This window comes from Garra rufa, chromosome 1, assembly GCF_049309525.1.
Source record: "Garra rufa chromosome 1, GarRuf1.0, whole genome shotgun sequence".
NCBI classification, from domain to species: domain Eukaryota; kingdom Metazoa; phylum Chordata; class Actinopteri; order Cypriniformes; family Cyprinidae; genus Garra; species Garra rufa.
Window position 1 is genome coordinate 46322101 of NC_133361.1, and position 18706 is coordinate 46340806.

An 18706-nucleotide genomic window follows, 5' to 3' on the forward strand; every position below is an offset into this window, starting at 1 on the left:
TGAACGGATTCAAAAGAATCGATTCACTGGAATGAATCAGAATCCCTACCACCGAAGAAAGCATCGACAAGCACGTTCAGTGGTTTGTTGTTTCGGCGTCTCTTTCAAGAAGAACTGAACTGTTAATATCGCGTTTACATCCGTGTTTCAGTCAGGTATCCCTCTACTTTGACTCCAAAAATCTGTAACAGTCATTAAAATGAATGAAAGGACTAAAAGACAATAAGATAAAAGACATGAACGGCACGGACACCATTAATAAATGAAGACAACGAGAACCTAATTACTTTTTAGTTATCAAATTAGCTATTTAGAAATTTTACTTTACTAAAAAAGCCTTCACATTTCACCTCAAAAAAGATGTTTTCTACACGCGAGAACCGGTGTCGTCGCTTTCAGGCCAACATCTTCAATAAAAGTAAATGTCAAAACTGCTTTAAAACCGTGGATTCGCACAAACTCAGCGAAGCAGATCTGTTTCAGGTGAGGATATAATTTCTTACCTTTTAAATTTTTTATTTTATTTATTTAAAACAAAGAATAGAGTGATATCTTTCTCTGTCACAGAGTAAGCCTGTTCAGGTGGGCTGGCTCCTCCTGGCCCCAGAGGACACTGACTTCAGCAGTTCTGGGCTCAAGAAACGGGTGATGACTTTGACATTTCCAGAGATTCTTTCCGTCTGATACAAGGCATTGATATTTAGCTATGTTTTAAGTCTAGCCTTGATCTTTCTTTGCCATCTCTGTTGTAGAAATGGCAGAGGAGATATTTTGTGCTTTACGAACATGGGCTTCTACGATACTCTCTGGATGAGATGGTGAGGTTTTACCCATTTTTCATGCAGTGTGTCCTAATCATTTGTACTTTACTACCCCAAGTATCTTCCTCACTGACACCAGACCAGAAGTGTGTTTATTTTGACTTGACTTTGATACAGAATGTCACTTAGCATTATCATTAAAAGAATGCTGCAATAATCCAGGCAGGCCTGATAATATGACTAGACCTTGGTTCCTTTAACAAAAACCCTATAGAGTGTTTGGATTTACGTCACGATTTGATCAGTTACCCGGATTCGTGGCCATGTTCTGCTAATTTATGCTGTCTAAACCATGGAAAAAATGTGTGGAAGCTGTTAAATCATAAGGAGAATGAGTTAGTAAGCAGGAAAGGGTGCAATATTTTGACAAACTAAAATGAATAGGTGGTAAAGATACATAAAAGCAGTATTAATTAAGATATTACCCTGATATTTCACCTACCTGACCGGAAATGATAAGAACAAACTTGAATGTTGTAAAGATTCTTGCTCTGGAAATCCTGGTTCAGGCCAACCACAAATGCCTTTTGTTCCTCAGACAGTTTTTTGCATTCTTCTCCTAGATTTGTTATAATTTTTGGCAGTCTGTAGTGTTCTAAATGTTTTTCCTTGTCTGACCGATTAGTACAGCCCAAAACATGACAATAACTGATTATTTTCAGCAGCAGTAATCAGGAAAATATGCAAGTTTCATTCGATTGATGACGCATCGTGAAAGCACTCTATGGGATTTTCCATTGACTTTTGAAATATTGCAGTGACCAAGAAAAGTTTCTGATTATTTAAATCTTTCCTTCTCTCTGCAATGACAGACTGTACAATGACTGTTGTCTTCCAGCCAGGTACATTGCCTCAGGGAAGTGTAAATATGACCCAGTGCTGTGAGGTTCTTGATGTTTCATCTCAAATCGGCCTCCAGAACTGCCTGAGGTTGTGCTTCACTGACAGAGACTTTTACATCCGAACAGAAAGCAGAGACAGCTTCAGCATCAGTAGGTAATACACTCACTGACCTGTGGTGTGAACTTGGACACCCGTTACAGCTAATTTATCATTAGTTGTTTTTTATCCCAACTGATAGACTCAGATGTAAACAACAGCATGGATTGCACAGTTGAAGTACTACTGAATACGTTGTTCTGCTAATTTATGCTGTCTAATACATGGAAAAAAAAGATGTGGAAGCTGCTAAATAATATAGAGAAGGACTTAGTAAGCAGGAAACTGTTACTCAGTTTTTGCACAATTTTCCTTGATGTGTTATAACTTTTGGCAGTCTATAGTACTCAAAATGTATTTCTCAGTCTGACCAATAAGTACAGCCCAAAACATGACAATAATTGACCATTTTCAGCAGCAATAATCAACTAAATATGTGAGTTTTGTTTGGTTCAGTGGCATTGTTTAACCTCAGTGCCGCCAATATGGCCGATTGATGACGCGTTGCACAACAATCAAAATCATAGGTAGATTTAACGGAGCAAAAGAGGTGAAGTCAAGTTGATCAATTTCTAGTTTTTTTTTTGTGACAAGTGCCAAAATCACAGCTCTGTTCACTAGTTCAGCTGAAATCTTCTCTTTCTCTCTGTCTTCAGTCTCATCCCTCTGTTTCTGCTTAAGTGTTATAAGTCACTAAATCTCAGCAAGGCTGATCTAATCCCTTAAGAGTGTAATAGAAGGTGTCAAGGAGTCTTGGATTAGTGTGTGCGTGTGTTCCTGTCCGTGTTGAGAACACCATATTGAGAACTGTTTCTTTTGGGATTGTTCAGGGTTGTTTTGTTTTTTTTATTGCTTCTAATTCTTTGTTTCGTTGCAACTGGAGGTTTTTAGTCTAGAAGAGTGATGTCAAAAAAGCAGAAGTAAGAGAAATCTAAATGCTTGTTTGAGGTTGCATATACATGTCATTTCCAGCCTAGGACCATTTTTTGGCGTGTAAACGAATTTGAGGTTGTTTGTTTTATTTAGGTGGCAGGAAAATCTGATTGTTTACCCCAAAGCTGCTAAAGCAAATCAGAAGAAGAAGGGGAAGGATCCAGCCCATCCACTGCAAGTGAGTCTTGTTCATATTGCTCGATTGGTATTAATGCAAACATGTTCTGTGAGAGGTAATGGCATTGTCCTGTTTAAAGATATGCAGATTATTTCAGATTAAATACAAATAAAAGGAAGTTTACTGTAGTATTCCTGCTGATTTTCTGTTTTTTTTTTTTCCTCACTGTTTTATTCCTGAATTTTAGCAGTTTTAAATGCAACATATTTGTAACCCTGGACCACAAAACCAGTCATAAGGTTAAATTTTACAAAACTGAGATGTATATATCATATGAAAGCTCAATAAATAAGCTTTCTATTGATATATGGTTTGTTAGGATAGGACAATATTTGGCTGAGATACATCTATTTGAAAATCTGAAATCTGAGGGTGCAAAAAAATAAAAATACTGAGAAAATCACCTTTAAAGTTCTCCAAATTAAGTTCTTAACAATGCATATTACTAATCAAAAATTACATTTTGATAGGTTTACAGTAGGAATTTTACAAAAAATCTTAATGTAGCATGATCTTTACTTAATTTCCTAATGATTTTTGGCATAAAAGAAAAATCGATAATTTTGGCCCATACAATGTATTTTTGGCTATTGCTACAAATATACCCCAGCGACTTAAGACTGGTTTTGTGGTCCAGGGTCACATTTGTCTAATTTCCATTTTGGTGCATTTTTGTCTTCAGCTTTGTCAGTATTTTAGTTGTGATCTACAAGGTTTAATTGTACTAAACATGGAGCAGGATTTAGCACTTTTGCTCAGTGTTTTTTTTCTTTTAAATAAATATTCTGAATTAATTCTTCTATAAATGCATTAGAAATCACACAACCACACTTAGAATACTATTTTCGTAAAAGATACATTTCTGGTATCTAATTTTATCTAATATATGTTACCCTCAAACACAAAACCAGTCATAAGTAGTACAGGTGTATTTGTAGCAATAGCCAAAAGTGCATTTCATGGGTCAAAACGATAGATTTTTTCTTGTATGCAAAAAATCATATTAAGTAAAGATCTTCTTCCATGAAGATATTTTGTAAATTTCCTACTGTAAATATATCCAAACTTAATTTTTGATTAGTAACATGCATTGCTAAGGACTTCATTTGGACAACTTTAAAGGCAATTTTCTCAATATTTAGATATTTTTACATCTTCAGATTACAGATTTTCTAATAGTTCTCAGACAAATATTCCTGTCCTAACAAACTATACATAAATTTAAAGTGTATTAATTCAGCTTTCAGATAACGTATCTCAATTTTTAATGAAAGAACAATGCTGTTTTGGAGTACTGCTCCTTTAAATGCCCTCCTCCACCCCTATACTTGACTTTAATTACATTTCTAAGTGCTTTGCCCATCTTCCTGTCCGCTTGATTTACTAATCCCTCTCTATCTTCCTCCTGCATATTCTTTCTGCTGACAACAGACCAAATTGATCTAGTGTGTGAAAGTGCCACTCCACTGTGCTGCAACAATTAACAGCATGTAAATGAAATGCTGTGTTTCTGTATTTTGTGTGTTTGTGTATTTTGAAGCGTTAGTCAGAGGTTTCATAGAATTAACCTAAGTGATCTGGACAGGATTATTGAGCATCCCCCCGGGGAGGGTGAAGAGTTTGCAAAGTGGGAGCAGAGTGCAAAAGACATGTGTGCTTGTTTGTCAGGCAGGTTGTATATAGAAAGAGGAGAGAGGCTTTTCCTTTACCACCCGTGCCAATTGGATTTCGCTGGCCGAGCGCTTGTGTGCAGCCTGTCGGCCTCTGATTTACTCACCTATATTCTCTGCTTCTGTCTTTTTCTGTCAGCAGACAGCGGAAAACAAAATCTCCAGCAGCAGCAGCAGCAGCAGTAGTAGTAGCAGTGCTGGTGCTGCTAAGAAAAGTAGCACTTCTGGAAATAGTTTCACCAGCAGCATTAAAAGACAAGGCAGCATCAGTTCTGGTTATAATAACGTTGGTAAAGTGTCCATCAGCGACAATGCTGGCACTAGTACTAGCAATGCCACTAAATTCAGTAGCAGAAGTGGCAGCTGTAGTACTAAAGGGGCCACCAAAAATGACAGAAGAGGTAGCTTAGTGAGCATGGTGGAGGAGGTCGTGATGCTCTCCTCAGAGAAAGAGCTGGAGGAGGAGTCACCCAGTGTTGGAGCCGGAGTTCCTTCATCACTCAATACCATGACTGGTTCCTCTCTCTCTTCATCGCTCAGTCAGACCTCGGGCTGCTCCGACACAAACGGTATGACCTCAGAGTGGCCTTTGTCTGTGGACTTGTGACTTTAACCGGATTTACTTGTTTATTGTTGTAGTGGTTACTGATTTGTCAGCTTAAGAAATAAAGGTAGGTAGTAGCTAAAACCATTGTTAGTTTGCATGAAAATTCTGTCATTATTTACTCATTCTAAACCTGTAAAACTTGATCAGATCATTCTGTTGAGTCATATTTTTAACAAATCTGTCTATCGAGTTTACAAAACCAACTCAAATTATTTTTTTAAAATTCTGTTTAAAGGACAGCAATGGCAGATTTCAGTCTGTTTTTCAGTCAAACCTATATTCCTACAGATCTTTGAGACACTTTTATGATACTTTTATGAAATTTTGAAAATTTAAAGGCTTCAGTATTTATCCACTCACCTTCGTCAGGGTAAATTTGCCATATTTAAATTTTGGACAGTAATGGAAATTAGGCTGTGAGGTATAAAGGCACAGTGTGTTCAAAGAATTGTGCTGTTTGACAACATGCCAATTGTTCAGCTGACAACATTTTTAAAGTAACTTTTTTTACTTTAAATATTCACAATGGTGTATGCTCTGACTAGGGTCTGTTCTTTAGAAGGTTGTATTTCCATGTAAGAGGTAATGAGTAAACGATGACAGTATTTCATTTTTGTGTTAAGTGTCAAACTATGTTTTTGCACTTTTTAATAGGCATGACAAATACAGTTGAAGTCAAAAGTTTACATACACCTTGCAGAATCTGCAAAATGTTATCAAAATAAGAGGGATCATACAAAATGCATGTTATTTTTTTATTTAGGACTGGCTTTATGTTTACATACACTTGATTCTTGATATTTTGTTGTTAGCCGAATGATCCACAGCTGTGTTTTTGTTTTGTTTGTTTGTTTAGTGATAGTTGTTCATGAGTCAATTGTTTGTCCTGAACAGTTAAACTACCTGATGTTCTTCAGAAAAATCCTTTACAGTAGGTCCCACAAATTCTTTGGTTTTTCAGCATTTTGGTGTATTTAAACCCTTTCTAACAATGACTCTATGACCTTGAGATCCATCATTTCACACTGAGGACAACTGAGGGACTCATATGCAACTATTATAGAAGGTTTAAACACTAACCGATGCTTCAGTAGGAAAAACAATACATCAATAGCCAGGGGATAAGAAGTTTTGGATTTGAAGATCAGGGTAAATTTGACTTATTTTGTCTTCTGGGGCACATGTAATTATCTTCTGTAGCTTCTGAAGGGCAGTGCTAAAAAAAAAAAAATAATAAATATTTAGGTAAAATAAGAAAAATGTACACATCTTTGTTCCGTTCAAAAGTTTACACCCCTGGTACTTAATGCGTTGTTTTTCCTTCTGAAGCATCTGTAACAGTGGAGTCCCTCAGTTGTCCTCAGTGTGAAAAGTTAAATCTCAAAATCATAGTCATTGTTGCAAAGGGTTCAAACACACAAAATGCTGAAAAACCAAAGAAAGACCTAGTGGGCAGTTTAACTGAGCTCATGAACAACTATCACACACACAAAAAAACACAGCTGTAGATCATTCAGGTAACAACACAATATTAAGAATGTAAACTTTTGAAAAGGGTCATTTTTATAAATTCAATTATATATATATATATATATATATATGTGTAAACGCCTTTTGTGTAAAAAATCTGTTTAAATTTTTCAGGTCAGTGCTAAATAAAAAACAACAACATGCGTTTTGTATGATCCCTCTTATTTTGGTAAAATAAATAACATTTTGCAGATTCTGCAAGGTGTATGTAAACTTTTGACTTCAACTATATATATTATTGTTCAGGTTTTTCCCTGGTAAACTGGTAAAGCTCATTTGGCAATAAAAAATGGGAGGTAAGAATTTGTTTTGCTTTTATTTGTTCTCTCAGGTACTAAGAATCGATTGGGCACTGAAAGTGGCTATTCCTCTTTGGAGAAGACAGCTCCTCGTGTTGTGGATGAACAAGCACACATTGACTCCAGGTGTGACTGTGATTCTGTTTCTTCTCCTGCCTCAAATCCTTGTATGTTTCCTACTCCAATGTCCCTTAGCCCCTCCCCCTTCCCTCCACCAACCAAACGCAATTCACAGGGGGCATGTGGGGGTGATCCTGAAGATGTGGTAGGTTGCTCTTTGGAGAGAAGTTTGGAGTCCAATGGGGAGAGGCAGTCACACACATCCAAGACACACACACTCAGACATGAAGCACATCAGACACCCAGCCCAAGAAGAAAAGTACACCGGCTGTTTGGAAATCGGCACAGGTAAGACAGGTTCATTTCGCTCCTGATTCCCTCATTACACCAGTGTATAATATTTGTGGCTCCCTCTAGTGTTCATCATTTTATTGCCATTGCTTTGAAAGCGTGTCAAAAGCTCTCTTCTGTGTTTGTCTTTCAGGAGACTTCATCCCATCTCCATCTGTCAAATCAAACTGCGCTGCTTGCATTCCCATTTGCCATTTCAGTCCAAATATATTCATGCTTGTCAATGTTTTTTGTCTTTAAATGTGCAAATGCTTGGCAAACAGTTCAAACAGTTTTGTAGATGATTTGATTTTTAGGTGTTCTGTGTATATTTTGACATTGATGACACCAATGTACAGTAATCAACATTTGAAGTAGATCAAAAAAGTTCATCATAGTTGTCCTAAGACAAGAACTGGTATTGTTTTGGTTTTAGGACAACATTGATGAAAGGTTTTCCTGTCTGTATTTTCTATATTTAGGTTCGGAACTTTAGATTTTTTTTTAGATTTTGTAGAGCTCAAAGTTGAATCTAAAATTGACATCCACTGTTGTAAGAATGTAAGACATCATGTAAGAATACCTTTTAAATTTTTGCATATTTGTTTCTAGGAGATCTCAGGAAGCTGATCAACAGGAGGGTTCATTTCTGGATACTGAGCATCTTCCTTCAACCATCACTTCTTCCTCTTCTACTGAACAAGATGACCATAAAACAACTGTCAGTACATCTCAGGAGTCCTTCCCTAATGATATTCCTGATCACTCGCAACATTTGATGTCATGTAATCTTCGCTCCAAATCGCTAGAACGCAGACCACTTGATTCCACACCCACAGTAAGTACGATCCTAATGTGTATTTTCATTATGGCTGTAAATTGATTATAAATGTAAATTTTTAGTGATTTATGGTATGTGGAGACAAACTAATCAACTAAATAACTTAAATTAATCACAGTTGATCATTTATATCATGTCATTGCTAATGCTCTTTTCCTCTCAGCCTGACCTCCTTAATTTCAAAAAAGGATGGATGTCTAGAATGGGAGAAGATGGAAAGGTAATTTTGAGATTTAAATGCATGCATTTGAATGATGTCAATCTCTTTGTTCATGAATTTTGTACTATGTGAAGTGGTCTGATGTTCTCTGTCTCTAGTGGCGAAAACACTGGTTTGTTCTTACTGACCAGACTTTGAGATTCTATCGTGACTCTGCAGCAGAAGAGGTAAAGTGATTTGTTATGTTCAGTCTATAAAGAATCATCATAATTGATTTGCCATTTTCAGTAAAGAGGTCTTTTGGTGTTTTATGTTTTAGGCAGCTGATTTGGATGGTGAGATCAACTTGTCTAGTTGTTACGACGTTACAGATTACCCTGTACAGAGGAACTATGGCTTTCAGATTCATGTGAGTGTTTATTAGCTACACTTTAAGCTTATGTTTTGTCTGTTGAATTGAATTTTCCCATTATTCTTTTTATACAGACAAAGGATGGAGTCTTCACCCTCTGTGCAATGACTTATGGGATACGACGCAACTGGGTCCAGGCAGTAATGAAAAACATTCGTCCCAGCATTGCCCCTGATGTCACATGGTACAACATCAAAGTTAGCTGCCATTCCCAAAAATATATTTGTCCACTACTTATATTTCATACATTATCAAAACCTAATGTATTTATTGCTCTCACAAAAGATCATCACATGTTAGTGGGTTGACTCTTTTACTCTGCCTTTTTTCCTTTTCCCCATGCTATGCAAGGAAAATTCCTGCTACAAAACCCAGGTTTGAATGTCTTTTCATGGCCGTGAGGGATAATTCACCCTAAATGAAAATTCTGTCATTAATTACTTACCCTCACATCATTCTAAAACCTGTAAGACCTTCATTCATCTTTGGAACAAAAAATAAGATATTTATGATGAAATCCGAGAGCTTGCTGACCCGGGCGTTGATAGCAACGGTACCACCATTGTGAACGTACATCAAAGACTGACAGGAAAGAGAAGAAATTGTTAAATAAAGGTGTTATTTTTCTTATCTTTGCGCACAAAAAGTATTCTTGTAGTGTCATAAAATAACGGTTGAATCACTGATGTCTCATGGACTTATTTTACCAATGTCGTCGTTACCTTTTCTGGGCCTTAATTGTGGTAGTTGTGTTGCTGTCTAAGCAGGGTCAGGATGCTCTTGGATTTCATCAAAAAAAAAAATTAATTGTGTTCCGAAGATGAACAAAGGTCTTTCGGGTTTGGAACGATGTGAGGGTGAGTAATTAATGACAGAATTTTCCTTTTTCAGGTGAACTATCCATTTAATTTAAATGAAATGTATGGTAAAACACACACACCTACAACATCACAGATATAATTTTAATCATAACCACTTATTTTCTTCCCCTAGTTCAATTCCTCAAAAGGTGCCAATGAGTAGTGCACAAACCCGTACAAGCTCCTGCCAATGCAATACAGCTCCCCAGGAGGCAGAGCAAAGGAGTCGCATACGTGAGCGCCGTAGAGAGGGGCGTTACAAAACCTTTGATTGGGCAGAACTAAGTTGTAAACAGCACAAGGAGGAGTTGTCAAATGATCTGTCCACAAGGCGATGGAACCATAAAAATGAGTGCTCTGTGCCTCCTGCACCTGCATCATCCCCTGAAGAACATGTCATGCGTTCATCCTCTGAGGGATCAGAGAATGAATACCTTCAGAAAAAAAGACTCTCACAGAGGCAAAGCTTGAACATCATGTCCGCTGATATACCATCCCACTTATCACTTACGACAATGTCCAGTCGCACCTCCCCTGAATCAATCAGCCCCGACAGCTTAGAGGTTGATGCAGGGACAGTACATGTCCACTGTGACAGCATTAGTGAACTACTGGAAGCTAAACCCAAAGAAGAAAAGCAGGTATTGTAACAAGCAAATGTGGTTGAGGTGATCATGTACTTAATTCCCATGTAATGTTTACATATAATGTGTCATGGTTGTAAACAAAGTCTTACACTTCATTGCAGGTTGATCGCTCCACATCTCCTTTGGCAGTCACCTTCTCTTCATCTTCAGCTCAGACAGAATGGCAGTGGGATGTGGAGCTTCAGAGCCTGCGTAGAGAAATGAAGGCTGAGCACGAGAGGAATCAGACTCAAGAAAGGGAGTTAAGACTTAGTGTGGCCCGACTCCAAGCTGAGCTTAACGACAGCCAGGAATGTCTTCAGAGGGCAGAGTTAAAGATTCAAGAGTCAGAAGCTCTTCTAAAGGACCGTGAAGAGATGCTGGACAGTCTACGTGGACGGTTGGAGGAGGTAACGGGTCGTCTTAAAGCAACCGAAGAGGCGCAAGCCTTGAAAGAGGTAAGGCTACAGAGGCACCTATGCCTCCTGCAAGAAAGCCAGGAACGAGAAAGGAGGAGCTTCAGTGACAGCCTTGACCAATCAGAACAACGCTCAAAGGAACTAGAGGAGCGTCTGAGGCAGAAAGAGGCTGAGCTGCAGAAAAGGCCAACAGGGGATGTAACAGATGAACTCTTGCGAAGGTGCCAGGAGTTACAAAACCAGCTGGAAGAGTCAGACAGTGAGGTCTGCCGTCTGCAGGCACGCCTCCAAACCGAGGAGACTCTTTATTATGACATGGAGCATGATTACGAAAGAGCTTGTGAGGAGATACAGAGTTTGCGAGGTGCTCTGCTGGACTGTGAGAGGGTAAGTGAGGAGCGCTTTCAAACCCAGCTGGTGCAGCAACAGCATGAGCTAGACAGGAAGGAACGTGAACTCCAGGAAGTGCTTCTTAAGATGGCCATCCTGGGCAGCAGTCTAGAGGAGACGGAACAAAGGCTCAAGGAAGCTCAAACCGATCATTCTGAAGCTAATGTTCTCTGTGAGACATTGATTGAGCCACAACAGTGCAGAAAGAAAGGGCAGAGTGATTTGGAAGCACAACATACTACTCAGGGAGGCGAGTCACATAGGGTGATCTCTGTGATCCAGGCACTAGAGCGCAAGTTATGTGACACCGAAGAGCGACTCCGGGAGCTTACCATGCATCTTCAGCAACAACAACAACTCAACACTGGACCGCCTACACTCAGTGATTCTTGGTGCTCCCATCAGAATCCGGAGGGTCGTCTCTCTGTGGATTCTCTGCCGAGTTTTACTGGAGCTTTGTATAACCTGCAGGGAACAGCTTTAGACAGAACCTCAGATAAAGCTAAAGTCTCCCTTTATGATGATGTAAAAACTGTAAGCCGGAAGTTGGTTGGTGAGAATTCGGGGAGAAATCAAGCTCTGGAAATGGCCAGCAGAGTTTTGTCACTGGAGGCACTGATTGTCCAAAGGATTGCCTCTGCATTTGAGCATCCTAGCTCTACATTGCTTAATAGATTGTCAGAGGTGCATGTCCAGGTGCTTAGGATGGCTCAAGGGGGAAGTCATAATGGGGCTGTGGAACCTAGTTACTTCCAGATCTTCTTGGACCCTCTTGAGCAATATTCAGAAGACAATACCCTGAGTGAAAGTGCAATCCATAGATTGTGTGTAAGAGCAGAGATGACATACCTCATACATACTCTTTCGACTCATTCCTCACAGGAGCAAAAGAGATCTGATCTTTTCTATGTTTTGCCTTGGCCAGAGAGTTCCTCATCTGGAACCAAAGTGGAAAACTGTTCAAAGCAGGGGTTCAGACTTGCTGACATTAGCCCACCAGAACTTGCACCTTACAGTGAACAAATGGAGGATGAACTGGCGAATGATCTTCTCATTGAAGGTTCTGAGGAACAGCTTGCTTGCAGAAAGCGTCTGGTGGTAGAGCTCCGTGCTCAGGCCCAGTCACTGCAGAACCTCTCAACGCAGCTACAGTCTAATGTTAAAGAGGTCAACCTTCTTGATGAACTACCATCAGCCATTCTGAGGGCTGCAATGTGTCAAGCCACTTTGGCATACATGGCCTGTCGGCTCCGTTCATCCTTGCAGCAAGAGATGAGTGCCCTACGCAAGCAGAGAGAGCAGGCTGAGTGTGAGTGTCGTGCCATGTGTCGTAGCATGGAGGCTCTCTTCCAGGAACAGACTGAGCGTTATGAAGAGAAGCTGCGTGAGGAGCGTGTTGTTGTCGAAAAGGCAGAGCAACAGCGTGTTTCAGCAGAAACCAATGCTCAATTGAGGACAGAAGAAGCGGAAAAATTGCAGTTGGAGTTTGAGGATAAGCTCCAGGAGCTCCAGAAAATCCATGAAGAGGAGATGAGCCATCTCCATGAATACTACATTCAAAACTTGTCAAAGCCTGCAACCCCCTCAGAACTAGAGGAGTGTGAAGAGTCTAAGCAGGTTTCTGTGACTGCTCTGCAAGACCGAATCAGAGAGCTTGAGACTGAAGTGAATTGTTTGAGGGCAGATCTTAGCAACCAGGATGTCAAGGCCCTCCAGCTTGACCTGGAAACCATCAAGGTACGCAGAGCCTTGTTACAGCGTGAGATTAAAATTTAAATGTACACAAAGATAAAGTTACTGAGTGTCTTTGTATGTCTTAGGCCACGTATGAGCATGGTTTCAGCATTATGGAAGACAGCCACCAGCGAGTGATTGAGGAGATGCAGAGGCAGCATCAGAGAGAGGTGGAAAGACTGACAGAGGAGCGAGAAAGAGTACTGCAGGAAGAGACGAATGCCACCATTGCAGGTGCTACTCTCAACACAAGCTTTTATACATTTAGCTCACATTTACAGCTTGGACATTCTGCTAAAGTAGTAGTTCACTTCCAGAATAAAAATTTCCTGATAATTTACTCGCCCCGTGTCATCCAAGATGTTCGTTCCTTTCTTTCTTCAGTTGCAAAGAAATACATTTTTTTTGAGGAAAACATTCCATGATTTTTCTTCATATAGTGAAGTTCACTGGTGGTCAATGGGTTGAAGGTCCAAATTGCAGTTTAAGTGCAGCTTCAAATGGCTCTTCATGATCCCAGCTAAGGAAAAAGGGTCTTATCTAGCGAAACGATAGGTCATTGTCTTAAAGGGGTCATCCGGTGCCACATGCACTTTTACAAGCTGTTTGAACTGAAATGTGTGTTGGGAGTGTGTGTACACAACCACCCTAGAATGACACAAATCCGCCCAGTAGTTTTCTTTTAATTTAGTAAAATAATTTGCCCCTTCTCATATCGAGCCGTTCTCAGATTCCTGTCATTGTGGTGTAACACCGTCAGAGGCCGCTCCTGCGATAGCTCATAGACAGCAGTGTTTTAGCATAGACCCGCCCCGAGTGTAAACTGACAGCACTGTAGGAATGTGACCGCTGATCTACCTAAATGGGTTCATGTTTACACAAATCATTTCTCACCATACTGCTTTATAAACGAGGGTCAGTATAAAGCTTAGCTTTGTAACGCTAGATGGTTTAAAAGGTGTCTGTTAATGATTAAGATGTAACCTTAACGCAATACCTGCAAACGTGTTTACAGCCCGCAACTGCACATGAGTAAAGACTATAACACTCACATTTATGTATTTCAATAAGGACGGAGTAAGTTGTTAACCTATCACTTTTTTGCTCTTGTTTAATCAGCTATGCCTCAGTAAACACATCGCGTTCGTCTCTTTACCACAGTAAACACACCGCATTCGTCTCTTTACCACAGTAAACACATCGCGTTCGTCTCTGTAACACAGTAAACGCATCACGTTCGTCTCTTTACCACAGTAAACACATCGTGTTCGTCTCCACAGTAAACACACTGCGTTCGTCTCTTTACCACAGTAAACACTGTAAACACATCGCGTTCGTATCTCTCTCAGTACTCTACCCTGCCAGTACATACAAAGATAAATCAAAGTGACATTAAGTTTACTAACCATTCAGACACGTCCTGTATAAGCCGTAATTGCCGAACTTCTTTGCGGGTGTCATCTTGTTTCGGTTCCAACTCCGGTTTTTAAATTAAATTTTAAATGGATGGGGTTGTACAGTGTCTTCAAAGCCCCCCAAGTGCCATTTTCCCCCAAACTATACAACTATACCCTGGTAAAATTAAAAAGTTTTTTTTACACTACCATAGAGAATTTTTAATCAAAGTATATTACAAACTTTTCATTTGGACCACAAAGCATCATATTAACTTGTGGAAAATGGGCATCGGATGACCCCTTTTAAAAAAAATAATTTATGTACTTTTTAACCACAAATGCTCATCTTGCACTAGCTCTGCAATGCAGATGGGGGTTCGGTGCCTTGCTCAAGGGTCTCACCTCAGTTGTGGTATTGAAGGTGGAAGAGAGCACTGGTTATTCACTCCTCCCACTGACAATCCCTGCCGGACCTGAGACTCGAACCCACAACCTTTGGGTTACAAGTCGGACTTTCTAACCATTAGGCAATGACTGCCCCACAATCTCTTTTTCTCCTCCAGCTTCAAAATCGTCTGATATCGTTGTTTTACTTTTTTTTTTTTTAAAGGGCGTTTGACTTTCATTGCACGTTCGCTTTGTAAACACTGGATCGGTACTTCTGCCTACGTCACGTGTTACCTTTCCAACGTGATGGTCAAGCTAGTGCAAGATGAGCATTTGTGGTTAAAAAATATATCAGTTTTTATTGTTTTAAGAAAATGAAAATTTTTTTGCTAGATAAGACCCTTATTCCTCAGCTGGGATCGTGTAGAGCTCTTCGAACCTGCATTGGAACAGCAGTTTGGACCTTCAAACTACTGCCCACCATAGAAGTCCACTATATGAAAAAAAAATGCCAGAATGGTTTCCTCAAAAAACATACTTTCTTGGCGACTAAAGAAAGTAGGACATGAACATCTTGGATGACATGGGGGTGATTAAATGAAGAACTCCTTTAAGTAACTAATTTTAAGTTTCTAGTAAGAAGTCAAACTGATTTGGAAGTCATGGGGTTAAAAAAAATGATCCACTCATGCACAATACAAAAAAAAGAGCAGAAACATGCATTAGAAATCAGTACAAAGCTAAATACATGGGGTTTGTTCCAAATATGAGCTACTCTCTTGAACTTAACTATGGATAAAAGCCTCTGCTAAATGAATACATGTTTGCTCTCTGCATGCTACAAATGATCATCCGACATCTCTGCTTCTTGGTCTTGACAGTTCTGTCTGACATTTTTTTTTATATATTATTTGTTGTTTTCCAGCCATTGAGGCTATGAGGAAAGCTCATAAAGAAGAAATGGACAAAACACAGAAAGCCCTGCAAAATGGAGCCAGTGTGGACATCCGCCAGCTTCGTGCACAATACAAGTGCGTGTGTGATGTCTATCATTGATCTGAAAACTGTCAGCCACACCATCAAAAATCAATTTATGGTGGCAGAACTATTTAATAACCATATTCCTCTTTGTGCATTTTCTCTAGTGAGGAGCTAGAAACATTGCACAGGGAGCTAGAAGTGTTGTCAGAGCAGTATTCTCAGAAATGCTTGGAAAATTCTCATTTGTCTCGGACAGTAGAAACAGAAAAGGAAGCATTGAGTTCAACCCAGAGAGAGAACCAGGAGCTTCGCATTCACAACCAGGTACATGCACATGCACACAAAAAAGTGCATGTTTACACAGTTATTGCTTCACTGCTTATTATACATGTGTATCACATTTGTTGCAAAGGAATTGAATGAGTTTTTGGCTGCTGAATTATCCCTGATGCATTCACGCATGAATGGGGAGGTGAAACATTCCCAACCTTCTCAGGAGAAAGACGTGTATCAGCTGGAGGTAAAAACTTGACATCCTTTCAAATGGCAAAGTGGTCAAATTTGACTTGTACTACTAAAATTAGCAGGGGATGGTTGACTGAACGCAGATTAAAGTTATCTGCACTCTGGATTGAGTACTTTTAATCGGCTTCCACAAAAGAAGCCTTCGTGGGTTTTATTACTACTCAGAGGAGATTATGTCAGAGCATATTCCATCAAAGTGCTGTACAAGTATACATGTGTTAAACAGTCTGTGCTCTGTCTCATTCTTTGATGCTGTAGGTAAATCTCAGAGTAAAGGAATCAGAGATTAAGTGTCTGAAACAAGAGATCAATTCACTTAAACTGGAACTGCAGGCAGGAAATACGGTAACACATTTTTTTTCATTCAAACTAATTAATAGTTTGAGGCAGTGATACAAGGGATGGCAATGTTGAGTCATATTGTAGTCAATTATTACAAAACAGTTTTTTGTTTTATTCACAAATATTACCCTGGACCACAAAACCAGTCTTAAAGGAGTAGTTCACTTTCAGAACAAAAATGTGCAGATAATGTACTCACCCCCTTGTCATCCAAGATGTTCAAGTTGTAAGGAATTTGTTTTTTGAGGAAAACATTTTACAATTTCTCTCCATATAATGAACTTCTATGGTGCCCCTGAATTTGAACTTCCAAAATGCAGCTTCAAATGGCTCTAAACGATCACAGCCAAGGAAAGAAGGGTCTTATCTAGCAAAATGATTTTAGTTTTTTTGTTATTTTTAGTTATTTTCTCAGAAAAAAATAAAAAAACTTTTTAACCTCAAATGCTCGTCTTGTCTAGCTCTGTGTGTACTCTGTGTAGTGATTAAAAAGTATATAAATTGTACCCTTCTTCCTCGGCTGGGATCATTTAGAGCCCTTTAAAGCTGCATTTATATTGCATTTTAGAAGTTCAAACTCGGGGGCACCATAGAAGTCCATTATATGGAGAGAAATCCTGAAATGTTTTCCTCAAAAAACATAATTTCTTTACGACTGAAGAAAGAAAGACATGAACATCTCGACAAGGGGTTGAGTACATTATCTGTACATTTTTGTTCAAAGTGAACTACTCCTTTAAGTAGCACTGGTATATTTGTAGCAATAGCCAAAAATACATTGTCTGGGTCAAAATTTTAGTTATTTCTTTTATGCCAAAAATGATCAGGATATTAAGTAAAGATCATGTTCCATGAAGATATTTTGTAAAATTCCTACCATAAATATATCAAAACTTAATTTTTGATTAGTAATATGTATTGCTAAGAACTTCATTTGGACAACTTTAAAGCTGATTTTCTCCATCTGCACCCTCAGATTTTAGATTTTCAAATAGTTATCTTGGCCAAATATTATCCTATCCTTAAAAAAACATACATCAATGGAAAGCTTATTTATGTGATGAAATTTGACCCTTATGACTGGTTTTGTGGTCCAGGGTCACAGATGTTAACATCTTTTCTAATAAGCTAATTCAACCAATGCTTACATAGAGAATACACTTCCACTGCAAAGTTTTTGTCACAATTTTTTTGTCTGTATTTATGTTGTTTTTTTAGTATTTTAAAGAGCTAGACTCTGAGCTGTGTGCTTCAGAAATCAAAACTCAAGGTGACTTTGCTAAACTAAGGATGGTGCCAGGAAGACACCAGAGTTTAAAATGTGGTAAGCAAATCTACAAAAGCAGACATGTTACTGTGAAAGCAAACAGAATAAGCTCATAAGCATGTACTTACTCACAATTTGTAAATGTCTGTTGCAGATCTGATGAAATCCAGAAGCAACCCAGACATCCCGGAGGACCATGCTACGCTTACGCAGCCTGTCAGAGCCAAGGTGGGATCATCTGTGCCATTTCATGCTACAAACTACTGACGTTCCCTAAAATTGAATCATTCTCACTGTCTCTCATTTCATTCTCAGAGTCTTAAAGATGGACTCACTGTTCTGGAGAGGATGAAGCTTTTTGAATTATCTAGCACGCAAAAGATTTGAGAGAGTGTGTGTGTGTGTGTGTGTGTGTCTGTGAGAGAAGGATAGAAAGCGGAGCATTTTAATGTCTATGTGGGTTACATTATTTAATTGTATATCTTTATAACACAATGAATTCTAACTATACCTTTAGTCACTGGTGTGTGTGCATGTACGTCAGTCATTTTAATTGTTGCTTCGTTGCTACTTTAGACAGTAGAGGTAGTTTTTGATATGAAGTTGTCTCTTTTAATCTTAAACTGTTTTTGTTTATATTTACATGTTTATGACTGACTGAGCTTCAGTTCGATTCGCTTCATCTCTTATTTATGAATAAAGTCAAGCTTTTCCTATCTTTAACGTCTTGTTTGTATAACTTTTCAACCCAAATGTGCAGATTTTAAATGTTGAAAAGGATAAGCAATTTTATTATTTTTATAGATTATTTTTAACCTTATAAACAGTCCTCATACTGTGAATTACACTATCCTCTTTTACCAAGGTTTTCTACCTTTTTTTAAGTGAGAGTCAAGGCAAACTATTCATAGCACATCTAAAAGCTCATATATTTAGTATTTGCAGTACCAGTCAAAAGTTTTTGGACAGTAAGATTTTTAATGTTTTTTTTTTTTTTG

The 18706-nt window shown here is 38.8% G+C and overlaps 1 protein-coding gene across 1 annotated transcript; it reads left to right on the forward strand.

Annotated features, from left to right (window-relative positions):
• The first annotated feature begins 360 nt into the window (after nucleotides 1-360).
• LOC141313210 (uncharacterized) lies at nucleotides 361-18414 on the forward strand. The gene is made up of 23 exons (XM_073832640.1): nucleotides 361-483; nucleotides 568-645; nucleotides 753-818; nucleotides 1660-1817; nucleotides 4412-4616; nucleotides 4684-5110; nucleotides 7010-7103; nucleotides 7980-8205; nucleotides 8372-8428; nucleotides 8527-8595; nucleotides 8688-8777; nucleotides 8855-8964; nucleotides 9132-9155; nucleotides 9774-10281; nucleotides 10389-12812; nucleotides 12896-13043; nucleotides 15519-15624; nucleotides 15739-15898; nucleotides 15987-16094; nucleotides 16358-16444; nucleotides 17660-17765; nucleotides 17863-17936; nucleotides 18024-18414. Exons 1-23 carry the CDS (start codon nucleotides 361-363, stop codon nucleotides 18093-18095), a joined length of 5520 nt encoding a protein of 1839 aa, XP_073688741.1. The 3' UTR covers nucleotides 18096-18414.
• The last annotated feature ends 292 nt before the right edge of the window (nucleotides 18415-18706 follow it).